The sequence below is a fragment of the Camelus dromedarius genome, chromosome 8 (genome assembly GCF_036321535.1).
Source record: "Camelus dromedarius isolate mCamDro1 chromosome 8, mCamDro1.pat, whole genome shotgun sequence".
Taxonomy (NCBI): domain Eukaryota; kingdom Metazoa; phylum Chordata; class Mammalia; order Artiodactyla; family Camelidae; genus Camelus; species Camelus dromedarius.
Genome location: NC_087443.1, coordinates 60,535,775 through 60,550,075, shown reverse-complemented (window position 1 = coordinate 60,550,075; position 14,301 = coordinate 60,535,775). Strand labels below are relative to the sequence as shown.

At 54.6% G+C, this 14,301-nt stretch overlaps 1 protein-coding gene across 2 annotated transcripts in view; it reads right to left on the bottom strand.

Moving 5' to 3' along the window:
* The window catches only part of NEURL1 (neuralized E3 ubiquitin protein ligase 1), a 70,896-nt gene that overhangs the window by 29,886 nt on the left and 26,709 nt on the right, over positions 1 to 14,301 (bottom strand). The window contains exon 1 of one of the 2 annotated variants that reach the window (XM_010987122.3): positions 2,901 to 3,214. The exons of the other annotated variant lie outside the window; for it this stretch is intronic. Coding sequence (XP_010985424.2) covers positions 2,901 to 2,934 — 34 coding nt within the window. The 5' untranslated portion in view covers positions 2,935 to 3,214. Of the gene's footprint in view, positions 1 to 2,900; positions 3,215 to 14,301 lie in introns of those variants that run through there. 2 annotated transcript variants of the gene reach the window in all.

The window sequence follows — 14,301 nt, the reverse complement described above, 5'->3', positions numbered from 1 at the left end:
GAGATAGGAGAGGAGGGGAGGGGAGGCTTCCCAGTATTTCAGCCACCTCCCTCCATGCTCTCCCCAACCCCCATGCAGCCCTCAAGACAGGGAGCAGCTCTGGAAACCTGCCTGATGAAAGAGATCAAGCGTGTAACTGCCGAAGCCATTTTCCAAATGAGAATTAATTCCTCCCAAGGGTCCCCTGCCAGGCTGGTCCCAGAGGAGCCCGACTCCTCACCAATAGCCCCACCACACACACACACACACACACACACACGACTCATGCAGAAACACTAAACACTGATATCTACGGAATAACAGTACTATGAATGTTGCTGTTCACATATGGAAATACAGAAACAATAACACTGTCTCTTAAATACGACACAGATAAGTACACAGTACGTGGGTTCACACCCAGAGGCCTAACACACAGACGCGCGATCCGCAGACACCAGAAACATAAACAGCCAGGACACGTCCACAAACACACAAGCAGATAAGCCCACACAACCCCTCACCTCTCGCTGTAACCCAGCAATACCACATCTTCAGCTTGAACCAAATCAAAGCCCCAAGGCTCTTTGTGAAAATACAACGGGGAACTATGTAACTATGTCCTCAGGAGTCGGGCTGCAGGACTGAGGGCTCCCCAGGATGAAGCAACCCCCCTGCATCTCTTCCCATTTCTCCCAACTCACCTCCTAGAAGGGGGTGACACCAGAGGCACAGGTGTGGGGGTGTGTAGGCATGACACGGGTGAGGACATTTGAGGACATGCATGCAAGGGTCCTGGCTAAGGGGCTAGGTGGGCACTGACAACCCCGACAACCCCTCTCCACAACCCCCAACTCCTGTCGCCTATTGGTGTGGATGAGAGGCTGAGGCAGGGGCCAGGGCCAGCTTAGAGGGGGCCCAGCCTTAGGAGGGTGGTCCCGGAAAAGGGGTGGGGGCCAAGGCATATGGGGCATTGGGTTAACATTCACCAGTGGCCATCCATTTGATTAGCACTCACTCAATGGCTAGAGTTCTCGGTGCACCCCAAGCTATCCTCCTGTCCCCACTGGGAGAGGGAGGAATAGAACCCTGGCCTCAGAATGCCTCTCCAAGCCCTTTTGGCTTCCCCCACATTAAGTCCTTATTCACAGTGTCTCCAGTGATCCTCATGATACTCCTATGAGGAGGCTACTATTATTAGCCCATTGACAGATGAAAAAACCAAGGCTCAGAGAGACACTTGCCCTTGCTACCACCCACGTCTATCTACTCCAGAGCATCAGCTCTTGACGGCCACATGCCATCTCAGGGAGTCTTGGGGTCCTCACTCCCCTCTGAAGCCTGTGATCCAAGGCAGCTGGAGGACAGTGTGCTGCGTCCTGAGCCTGTGCTGAGGGCCTCTCTGTCTTCCCAGGCCACGGGCCTGCCCAAGTCTGACTCCAGTGGAAAATGCCAGTTGACTCTAGACCCTCTGCCAACAGGCCCCACTGGGGCCAATGAGCCCAGAGTGGAGCCCCTGCCCCACAGACAGGCGGGGCCAGGCCCAGGTCAGCCCAGTCCGAGTCTCAGGCCAAGGCTCAGGCCACTGGCACTGCCCTTGACCAGCTCCGGATTATGTGTCTTCCAGTGCCTTCCATCTGTCACTTAGCCCTCTGGGCCCAGGACAAAATTCATTTCCTTTTAAGAGAGTCCATGATTTGTTTTTCTCATGTTTCCTTCTCTGCCTTTTTCTTTTTTAATTAGAAACTACTCTCTCAAAAAAAAAAAAAAAAGAAAGAAAGAAAGAAAGAAATTACTCTCTCAAAGTCCAGATCCTGGAAGGGATAAGTCACCTGGTCCCCAGTCCTGGCCAGGGCTTCCCACTCACTCCTGCCTCCACCCTCCTTCCTCCCCGGGCCTCTCCCAGTTCCTCGGTGCCCACTAACCCAGCAGATGGAGGCTGCCCCACCTTCTAATGCCCTGTCTGCACACAGGGGAGTGTGGAGGGACTCCCCAAGGTCAGCCCACGCTCTTCTGGCACCAGCCAGTTCGGACAGGAACCCCAGCTCCTGGGGCCCAGTGATGACAAAACAAGGCCCTGGGAAGGCTTCCTCTTCTGGGTCTGGTGCCACATCGGCCATGTTACTCCCAAGTCCACAGCACTCGAGCCAGGCAGATGAGGGGACAGGAGTAAGGGCAAGCAGGAGCCACCCAGCCCTCCTCCCTCCCACCCCTTCACCTGTCTGCCTGTTCGCCTGTCTGAGGTCTGTCTGACCATGGACATGAACCCCAGGGGTCAGAAGTTCACTGACCTTTCTGGTAGAGTACACGCTTTGAGAACCCAGGGCAGGCAATGTGGGGGTGTCACTTGCACCCCTGTGCACTTAGGCACAAGCTGACACAGGTACACACCCACAGACACCTCCAACGCATATTCATGAGCACACACACACTCATGCACACACGCATGTGCCCACACATCTCTCCACGGCTCCATCACGGAACACAGCGCTGACCTCCATGGCCAGTATCCCAGGACTCACAAACAGGTCCCCTCAGCTGTCTAACTGGTTTGCCTCAGTTCTAGGAGAGGGGAGTATGAACACCGGGACCTCACATCCCAACTGGGGGCTGGTCAGCGCTCTGGGGAGGTAAGAGGACAAGGAGACTTTGTGGGGAGACTCAGCTGCCTGACCTCCTGCTGGCTGCCAGGGAAAGACCCCTCTTTCTGCTTTTCCAAGCCCTGCCTTGCCTTCCCTCACCCTAGTGCCTGTCACCCAAAGGTACCCTCTCCCACAGCCTCAGAGCCCACCAAGGCGTGAAGGAGCGGGGTGGGGGGTTCGTGGCCATGCCCTCAGCCCCAGTGCTCTTCGCACCCAGCCTCCCCAGGTGGTCCCTAGGCTGGAGATGGGCAGACCCTCGGGTATCAGCTGGGGCCTTACCGTGGAGGGTGCTCCGGGTGATCTGTCCCCCCATCACCGGCAGCGGGTAGCACAGCCACCTCCGTTTGGCCGGCTGGCCTCGTCACCGAGCCGCCCTGGCGGCCAGCTCCTCTCCTCCTGCCCCCCCTCCTCCTCCGTGGCCAGCAGCAGCCGGCATGGCAGGGCCGAGCCCACCCCTCCCGCGCCCCCACGCACTCCCTCCCGCACACCCCGCAAAGCCAGCCACACACACACACACACACACGTACACACACCCCTCTGGCCCTGCTCACAGCGCCTCCCAGCTCCCACCCACTCCTGGAGCCTCCCCCACCTCCCCGTGCTGCTGGTACAGGCGATGGGATCTGTCATGTTTATTTACATAAGGAGGAGGAGACTGGAGGCTTCCTGAAATAGCAGAGCTCCAGAAAGAGCTGGAGATGCCCCAGCCGGAGCAGAAACACACACATGCATACACACACACACACCACGTGTACACATACACTCATACACACACGCGTGCATGCACATGCACGCACACTTGCACATTCCCCGTCACACACCTCACAGACACACACGCACACAACCTCACCATTCGCCAGTCACTCACGTGCCATTATGCACCCACTACATGCAGACCTCGGGGGAGGTGACGGGACACCATGGTGAGCAAGACAGACATTGTCCCTTCTCTCAAAGGGCTTACAATCTGGCTAGTGCAGCTTAATGACAAAGAGCTGACATCACTCCGATCTTCCAGGGTCTTTTGCAAGTGCTTTATGAGGATTAACTCCTTTGGGCCTCACAGGCTGAATGATGAGGTCAGTATATTGTTATTATCAGTAGGTACCATTGTTGTTATCTTACAGATGAGAAAACTGAGACAAAGAGGTTACCTACCTGGAAGGTGGCGGGCTAGGATGCAAACCCAGGCAATCTGGTACTGGACTCCACACTTTACCGCCACACCAAACCATCCTTTTAATCACAGACATACAAAACACACACCAATATATACAGACCACACTACCATCTACACCACATCAACATGGGCTCATCAGCACTTGAAAGCGTGCACCATTGTGCACACTTAGCCACCTTCTGCCCACCAGTACACACACCTATACCTATACACCTCGCAATGTACACACACACTCCCAAAGACTCGCTACGTCTCTGGAGAAATCTTAAGGTGAAGAACCTGGCATCCCACACTCGGGTGAGAGGGAAAGGTGCAGACAGAGGGCAGAGGGCGGTGGGAGGGCAGGGCCCTCTAGCCCCAGGCAAGCACATTGGTATCCCAAGGCATCATCAAAAGAGCGGCCACCATGCACTGAGTGTTCTGTGTGCAGCAGGCACTGCGCGGACTCTCTGACTTTTATTCCGAGTGGCAGGGGCTTCTGTTAGGTTCTTTTTACAGAAAAGAAAGTGGAGGCTGACATGCTCAGGTTACCCAGCAGGTCAGAGGCAGAGCCAGGACTCAAGCAGGGACAATCTCCCAGACATCACTCATCAGAGGCTCTCTCAGGACAGGTGCCTCTCCCAGGATAACAAGACAGCTCCCTCCTCCCAGACCCTGGCTCAGCCCCCAGCTCCTGGCCCCAGGGCCAGGGATCCGGGTTCCCAGGGAAGGATCTGGGTGGGGAGGGAAGGTCAGTGGGTAGAGGGGTGGGGGCTGGGGAAGGAGCCTTGGGAAAGATGAGGGCTGCCCCATAGCAGATGGAACTCAGAGACCTGGACACTGAGGGGCTGTGCTGGGCCCTGTGCTCTCAATCAGGACCCTGTTGCTGCAGTCGTCTGCAGTGGGTCTAGGGGAGGGGAGGAGAGGGTGGCAGGGTGGAGATGGGGGAGGGGCGGGGATGGGAGGGGTGGAGATGAGGGGGGCATCCGGCCTGACCTTATGTCACCAGCCAGAGAGCTAGGTAGGCCCAGGGTGGGAAAGCCCACAAGCCCATGGTGCTACACCTCCCCTGGACCAGAGGCCTGCCTAAGACTTCTCCCTGGGAGAAGCTGTGACACCCGATTCCACACAAGGTCACTCCTTCCTACAGGTACATGCTTACTCGTGGCTGTGCACGGCCACAAGTACATGCACACCCTTGCTCCATGGCACATGTACCCAGTTCCTCCAGGAAAGGGAGGCTAAGTCAAAATCTGACCAAGAGAAAATAACCCAAACACCTTTTGTGGGGTAAATAATCACAGAAATAGCAAACACCAGGCCTTACTGTGTGCCAGGCAGTTCAAAGCAGATTACACATATTAACTTGTTCAATCCTCACAGCAATCCTAAGAGATCAGATACATTCTTATGTCCATTTTACAGATGAGGAAACTGAGGCAAAGAGGCTGCTCTGGAGGCTGTTCCTTCAGCAGCAGAGTCAGCCCCCCTCAACCTGCCTGTCTTTAGATGCACCAGCTAGGTTCCTCCCCACCAAATGCCCCCAGTTAGCCAGCCTCATCTTCCCACCTACCCCCAGCACTGGGAACACCTCTTCTGGGAAGGCCTCCTAGGGCCCCAGGTGCACACTGAGTCCCCATTTTTGAAGCTTGTCTCTCTTCTGAGCACGAGCTATGCCTCTCCTAACTCCCTGTCTTACTCTACTCTATACAGAGGCAGCCATGAACTGGCTGTGGCCCCATCTGCTTGCCCCGGCTTCTTGGCTGCATCTCAGCAATTCAACATGGCCAACATTTACTGAGCACCTACTATGTGCCAGACACTAAGCTATGCACTGGGGATGCCACAGTGATCAATAATAGACAGGCCCTGGCTCTTGTGGGCTTACAGTCCAGAGGGAAACATATATCTATCAAGTAGTGGAGTAAGAAATAATCACAATCCTAGAAAAGTGTTCTGAAATAAAGGAACAAGGTTCTGGGGGGCTGGGGCAGGCTTTCCTGAAAACCTACAATGAAGGATAAGCAGGCATGTCCCTGTGTTGCAGAGGTAGGTTAGGGAGTGCTCCAAGGAGTGAGTATAATATGTGCAAAGGCCCTGTGGCTGGAGGGAGCCCAGCCCATTCAAGAAGCAAAGTCGGTATGGCTGGAGCAGGGGCAGCAGGAAGAGCCTGGGGGAATTTTCTGATGACAAGCCAAGGGGGGCTGGGGATACACCAGAAGGGCCTTGAAGAGCAGGGTGAAGAATATAGTCTTTTTCCTGAGAGCAGTAGGAGACCCCTGACAGGTTTCATCAGGGAGGCAACGAGACCAGGCCCACATTGCTAAAAGGTCACTCCACCATCTGGTGTGTGGAACGTATGGGAGGAGGCAGAGGTGCGGGATAGTTCGGGGGGGAACAGTGACATCTATGGGGTTGGGCCTGTCCCTGATTCTCCCTCGCTCCTCAGGCCTAGCATCGTGCCCACCCAGAGATGGCTCTCAGAAAACCTCTCACCCATATAACTGAATTTGTGTAATTCTCTGGAGACAGACTCGGGGGAAGGGACCAAGCAGGGATGGGAGGGGTAGGGGCAGGTGAGTCCTTCATGTGGGCAGCAGTCCTCTCTCTGGCCCCTTAAGTGAGACTGGGGAAGGGAACAGGGACATGGACTGGGAGGCCCCTGGGCCTTCATGGCACCAGTGTCTGAGGAGTTTTCCAGCAGACTTTCCTGGGTCCCTTTTCCTACAAATCCACTTCCCCAATTTAAACAGGAAGTGGCAACGCCCTGTGTCTGAGGGTTCCCCCTCATTTCCCCAGGGCAACGTCCAGGCCTTTACAGATGACGTGGCAGCCAGTGCTGCACCCCTTCTCTATTTTATTCTTTGGGGCATCACGTAAAATTTTATTTGACCAAAGGATTTTGTAACTAAAAGGGTAACACTGACCTCCACCATTCATTCATCCACCCAACATTCATTGAGTGCTGTGACCCACTTGTGAGCAAGACCCAATTTCTGCCTTCAGAAGCCAAGCAGGAGCCATGCTGTGATCAAGGGATGAGGTTCCCTTGGCTCTGCCTGAGTGTTGTTTGCAAGGCTTTGTTCTGTAGCCAGAGAGGCTGTGTAAAGGGGAATCAACAAGCAAATCTACAGAAGCAACTACTGAACACCTACTGTGTGCCAGGCACTGCATTTCACATACACAACCACACAGAACCCCCATAACACCCCTTCAGGGTTATAGTTATATAGCCCATCTTGCAGGCTATAACACTGAGGCTCAGAGAGGTTACACTGAAGGCAAGACAAGCCAGAGTTCAAACTCAGATCTGCCCAACATCAAAATTCATGCTCTATCCAGAAAAGGTCAAAGGATTGGGGGTCTTCTTACTTGGGGAAAAGAAGACAAGGGGACAGTGAACCTTCTCCTTAAGGAATCAGAGGGATTCCAAGGTAGAGGCAGAGCCTAGGAATTTTCCAGTATATAAAGGGTGGCATCCCAGGAATGGCACACAAATGAAGGCAGGGGAGACTGTGGGTTTCCCATCCGCTAACAGGAAACCCCAACCAGGGAATCTTAGAGAAAGTAGACCGTCCATGACCTGGGAGAGGGCTATAAAACCCCAAAGCGCACAGGCAGAAGGCAGGGCTGGGTGTGCCTTTGGGGAGCAACTTAGAAATCCTACCTGGGCTTCAGAAGGAAGTCCTCCCTTTCTGGCTAGCCTCTGGCTGCATCTGCCCTCTGACCCCATCCAGAACCTCCATCTCCTTGGCTCTCTGAACCCATTTAGCTTCTGCGATCCTCCCCTGACCAAGGCCCTCCTCCTCTCTCTGCCATCTGTCTCCTGACTCCCTTCCACCTGCTTCTCCTCCCTCTTGTGCACCATCTTGGTCTCCATGGTGAGCTCCCCACCTCAACCCTCTCCTCACCACATCCTTTCTCATCCACATCTCCCAAGGCCCAGCACCCACTTAGAACTTAAGTCTAGGGCAGATCCAGGAACTGCAGAATAAAACTGGAACAAGTTCCCTGGACAACAGAAGCCATGGAAATCACAGGCTCCAAGATCTCTGAGGGGGAGGAACCTCAAGAGAGTGCTGGGTCCAGCCACCGCCTTCAGGTGTAACACAGGAGGCCCGACAAGTCATAGACTCTCCCATGGTCACACAGCGGGTACAGGATAGGGAGGATCCGAACTCAGGTTTAATGCCTCCTGGTGTTTTACACAGCACACTGGTCAGGGCACCGGGAGACAAGACAGGACCAGGAGAGGGAGTAACCTTCTCTGTCTGAGGTGGGCAGAGGGGACTGGTATCCGGAGAAGTCCGTAAAGAGAGGTCAGGGATGGGAGACATCCCTGATGGGAGGAGCTGGGAGGCCACTCTTGGTTGCTATAGTGTATTTATTTTTTAATCAAAAACAAGGGATAATTTTATTAAGCTGATGAGTCACCTGGCATTTGGGGCTTAAGGCCGAACTGCCAGGGCCATCCTCCCTGCCGTATCAGACTGAGCCTGGTGCTGGAGAATGGGGGTGGGGCAGCAGGGACCCCCCCCCCAACCAAAGCTTCCTCCCCTGCCCAGAACCAGGATGAGAGAGGAGGATGCTGCCTCGAGTCCAGGAGAGCGAGAACACGTGGAGTTGAGGGCAAAGACGCAGAGACAGACAGCCTGAGCTGTGGCTGCAGGAAAACTGGAGCCAGGGAGCCCACAGGGCGTCCTCGGGGGCTGGGACAGGTGCCCCAGCAGTGACAGCTGCCAGCCGCCCAGGATGATGGGAACACAACAGGTGCAGAGGCGGGGGCGGAGACCGAAAGGGAATCTGAGAAAACAGCCTAGAGTTGGGCGGCCCTCCCAGGCCCCAGGCCCAGCGCCAAGCGGCCCTTTCTCAGACCCTCTGAGACTCAAAACATAACCCCTCTGGCTCCCCAGGTCTGAGCCTCAGGGCCACTGCGGCCAGCCTGGACTAGACAGAGGGGTTACCTTCCATGCCAGGCAGGAAGGACAAAACAAGGAAGCGTCCCAGCTTCCCAGGACAGAGTGTGCCAGACGGAACCCACACCCACAGAGCCCCTGGCTGGAAGCAAACATTTGCCTGTGATAAGATCTCTGTCCCCGGCCAGAAAGGGTAGGTGATGTGCCACCCCACCTGTGTGGAGGTTGGGAGCTCTGGTCTGGAGGTCAGACAGGCAAGCTCTACTGCCACGTGACTGTGCAAGCTACAGAGATTTTCTGAGGCCCAGTGCTTGGCTCGACAAGTAATAGTAACCACTGCTGTCAATGTTGTTGTTCAGAGACTCAGAGAACTCAGGAATCCAGGTTGAATCTGGAAGGGCTAAGATCTCAACCCCAGCCTCAGAGAGGAGTGACTTAGGATGCAGAATACAGGTACATCACTGAGTATCTAGTTACACCCAGGAGAAGAAAGGGAGGACCCACCTCCACAGGTAATGACCTTCACCATCATCATCATGTACCATTTACCCAGCACCACTCCCCCAGCCCCAGCCACCATTCGAAGCTTTACATGTGTTATTGCACGCATGCCCTTCATGCAAATGCCATCAGAGTGCTAGGTAACAGTGGGTTCTTCTAAGCAGAATAAACATCGGCCCTTGTCACCTGGTTAGTGCTCTATTTCTGTTCAGGGATAGAATAAATTTTAAACTTGAAGCCAGCCCTTGTCACAGTGATCACAAGTGATAAATTACCAGGGTCTGAATTCATAAAATTTGCTCCCTAAATTATAACCTTGCTGAGGAAGGTGGGGAAGGGCAGACAATGAGACACTGAAGGGGGAGGTGAGGCAGAGAGACAGGGAGACCCAAGGTGACGTGGGAGACAGTACACGTGCACTGGAGCAAGACAAGAGCCTCATCCATCGGAGGAGATATGTAAACACACTCGACTGATCCTGCGGGATTACGAGGAAAGCTGGCAGCTGAGAGCAGGAGGTTAAATCCCTCCTCCGCAGGCAGAGACCACCCTCCCCCACCCCATCCCTCTCTCTCTCCCTCCCCTACTCCCCCCGCCCCCCATCCCCTGCCTGCCACACACACCCCAGGCCCCAGGGCTCAGCCAGGACTCCCGGTGTTGCCCATCTTTCTGGTCCCAGCCCCCAAACAGCTGAAGCCACCTCCAGGCTCAGAGCCCCACACTCTCCCTGGCCTCCTTCAGCCCACCCTCCTGGTGAAGTCTGAGGAGTCCACTTCCTCGGGCTCTCTCCGGCTTCCTGCCCCTCCCAGATCCGACCTACTGAGGGATGGCAGTGCCCAGGACCAGCTGACTTGGCCCCACCTCTGCTCCTGTGCCTTGACCCTGCCTCCTGACCACCGCTGGGACCTCTCACTCCAACACTCGGGCTTAGCCATTGGGCATCAGGGGGCATGAGGGAATGATGGTGCAGGACCCTACAGGGGCCAGGCTCTGGGGCTGGGACACTCCCAGAAGGGTCACTAGCAGCCAGACCCCAAGAGTCTGACAACACCAAACACTAGTCACTGCCACCACTTACAGCATGTCTGTACTAGGTGCTTCAGAGGTGATGGTTAAGAGCAGGCTCTGGACCCAGGTTCAAATCCCTGATCTAACACCTACTTGGCACTCGTTTTCTCAATTGAAAATGGGGATGACACTAATGGTGCCTACCTCACAGGGTTACTAAGGTATGAAGTGAATTCCTACATGTAGTGTGCTCAGAACAGAGTGGATGCATAGGAAGTGCCCTGGCCATGGAAGTACTGTTGGTGAGACACAGACCTGAAGTCCATACAAAGGCCCTATTATGACCCCACCATACAGATGAGAAACATGACACAGAGTAGGAAAGGGGAGAGTTGGGATCTGACCTCAGGTCAGTTGGTCTCTGGAGCCTGCACTCAAGCACTGCATGGTGTGCACCTCCCAGGAGAGTGGGCAATGGATACTGGCCAAGTGAATGGTCATGGGTACAGCCTTGTTGAGGTCTAGGCTGGTAATCACATGGGGCCCAGGCCAGATCAGGGTGCAGGGGTGAGGCTGGTACCCAAGAAGCCATTCAGCTCTCAGCAGAGCAGAGAGGCTGAGCTATGAGTCCTAGGGGCTGCCTGAGGGCAGGTGGGCTCTGAAGTCCTGGAATCCCCAGCCCAAGAGAGAGGCCCCTGCCCAGAGCTGCTCTGCCAGGGGGCTTTTGCCCCTCAGAGCTCCTTAGTCCCACTGGGCCTGGCTGCCTCCCCTCCTCACTGTGCTCTCTGACCTGGCTCCCTGTTACACCATCAGTGGGAGACCGAGGAGCTCCTCCTCCTGCAAAAATTAGGCAGAAACTACAACAAATAAGTATCCAGATCAATTAAGAAAATTACATCTGCTGCTGTCATCTTGAAACACCAGCTCTGGGCCCAAAGAAGGAGAGGGCAGCACTGAGAGCTGGGCACCTAGATGGGGAAATGGAGGCTCGGGAGAGTGGAATACTGTGTCCAGGTCACACATCTAATACGCAGCTAAGCTGGGATTTGGACGCACATCTACCAGATATCAGGGTATAAGCGCTGGCCTCTCTGCCATGTGGCCTCTTGGAATAACAACCCAGCTCTTAAAAGCTACAGAAGACTTTCACCAAAATCTTACTGGATTTGCAAAAGCTTCCTATTAGGTACCACAGGACAGGTGCTCATCCTCTTCGACAGATTGGAAAAACAGAGGCTCGGGGAGATAGAAATGAATTGCAGAAGCTATAAAGTGCCAGAGCCAGGTCCAGAACCCTGATCTCAGACTCAGGAGTCCAGGGTCCTGGGCTTTGTCTACCACGCAAAAGTCCCCTGAGGAAGGACGTCTTCAATTAAATAAACACAGCATCGCTTAGAGGGGCCCAGGGTTGGAGCAGGCACAAATGTAAAACTTGCTGATCCTGATGTCAGCTAGCTCCTGTTTGCCCATAGTCATTGTCCTGCCCCTCCTGGGTCACCGCACCACCCACAGACCTCACCCCAGCTGGGCTCTGGGCCCACTCCCATGCTGGGGGTGAACAGGGGCTCTGTAGTTCCGGGGACCAGAGATTTACACTATGTGTCCAAAAGGGAAGGAAATGGAGATTAATGCAGATTAATGCCCGCATAGTCTTGAGACACAAACCTGAAAATGCTCTGTAAAGAGAAAGGGGGCAGCAGGTGAGCAGGGGGCTCAGACTGGCTGTGAAACAGGGGCTTCTGTTCTCACAGAGCCAAAGTGAGTGGCAGACCTGAGGTTCAGGCACTGAACTATGGCAGCTCGGCGCCTACCACCCAGGGGGCGTGGCCTGGAACACAGGGGACTTTGGCCACGCTAGCTGCAGAGCCGAGGGCAGGATGCCCAGGCACAGAGACATCTGTGAATACTGAGGTCTATTCAGGGCCTGTCAAGAGAGGCCGGTGGCTTTCATGCCCTTTGGGCCCACAAAGGGACTCTATTACCTGCCAACACACCTCCAGCCCTAGAACCTCACCCCAACCCCAGACAACCTCACATGGCAACATTAAACAGGTGATCTTGTCCCTAAAGGCACAGGGATGACCATAAGCACGTGGCTGGCTCAGTGCCGGCCGCCCCTTCCATCTGGAGCCGAAGCTCAGCTGTGGCTGCTAGAAGGCGGTTGTCGGGGCTGCAGTCTTCCTGCCTAAAGGACAGCCCAAGAAGGGCAGCCACCACAGGGTGAATGCAATGACAAAAAATCCATCTTCCTCCCTACAGCTGCCCCATCTCCCAGTTTGCACCTTCATCCATTGCTCTACCTTCCTTTCCACTCTTTCCAGTTACATACTTCAGGCTCCCCCTTCAAGGTGCTACACCCTCCCTCCAGCTGCTGGAGCCTGGCGTCAGACCATCCACCAGCGACTCCAGCAATACTCAGGGTGGATTCTCCAGCATCCAAGTTTAGACGACAAAGCCTCCCTTGGGTTCCAGGACTCCTGCAGCCTACGGTAAGCCTTGACCAAGGCTTAGGAAGGTCTGCAGAAGCCTGTTTGGGTTTTCCCCCAATCCCAAGGACCTATATTCCATGCACTTGAATCACACGTGTCCCAGAACACAGCTGCATCACACACATCTGTGGCTCTTGGAACGCTGCTCCTCTACCTGGAATGCCCCTCACCACTCTGGTCACTCAGAAACTCCTGCCTCACCTACATCTGTTAGCTCAGAGGGGTCTTCCTCTGAGGTCATCCCAAAGCCTAGGGGCAGAGTAGGCCTCCCGTCTCCAAGGCATGACCAGCCCTTTGGGTAGCCCCAGCCCTGCAGTGAGGTCAAGGGCTCCCTTCCCATACTAGGAGAAACCTCAGTGTAGACTGGTGTCTTTTTAGTTCTGAATCCCCAGCACCTAACATGTGGGCACTGGGTATGTTCAATGTATGTCTTAGGAAGGAAGCAAGAAAAAGAGAGGAACTAAGAAGAAAGGAAGAGAGGCCAGGGCTAATGGTGAGTGGTCTTTACTAGGCCCCATCTGACCCTTCCCCAGGCCTCAGCCCTGAGGTCACCCTCCCGGCCACCATGCCTTCAGTGGTACCTGAAGGTAACAGACTGCCTGACCCATGACCTCACAGCCCCCCCAGGTGGCCCTCCTTGTTCCCTCAGTACTATTGGCAGCATGACCAGTGTTCACTTAGGGAGAAACAGCCAAAAGCCAAGCAGCCAGGCGTGACCCGGAACACTGCCGAGCCACAGCCTTATCTGACCATCTTCCCTGGAGGCAGCAGGAGAGCATCCACCAGCCCCTAACCGCCCACTGCAGGACTACAAGGAGAAGACGCTGTAAACCACGCACCTGGCTCCTTCCCAGCCACTCTCAGATTCAGCCGGCAGGAGATGAGCCCCTCCAGCTCATTTGCATAAACCATTTATAGCAGCACATTCAAACCCACACCATCTGAAAGAAAAAAAGCCCACTGCAATTGCCTGTGGCTTCCCGGTCTGCCATTTTCCCTTCTCTTTTGTTTTTTACTCTAATGGCAGGAAGTTGTGCTCAGGAGAAATCTCAACCCTGGCTGCTCTTGGCAGCAGAAGAGATGAATTTTCCCTTCAAATTAAAGGAGAGCGAGGAGCAAACATCCCTCAGGTGTCGGTGACTTACAGTTCACAAAGTCTGCGAGCATCCATGAGCTCATTCAGTCTTCCCAGTGACCGCAGAAAGTGGCTCTTGCTGGCCCCCATTTTATAGATGAGGAAACTAAGGCTCAAACAAGTTGATGTGCCCAAGCCACACAAAACTAGTAAGTGACTGGAACGGACATTGTGGCTGCCTCTCCAGCATCTACTCTTCTCCAGGATGACAGAGATTTTCTACCCTGGCTACACATAACATAACCTAAGGAGGTTATAAAACCACCGCTGCCCAGTTCCCCACTCCAGACCAATAAATACAGAAACTCTGAGGGTGGGACCCAGCAGGGGTGTTTCTAAAAGCTCTCCAGGTGGTTCTAATGTGAAGCCAGGGCTGCAATCCGCTGGTATAAACCAATCACAACGGTTCCGTTCCGCCTGCCAGTGACTGGGTCAAGTGTGGTCATGTGACCTTTGTAGCCAATGAAGTATG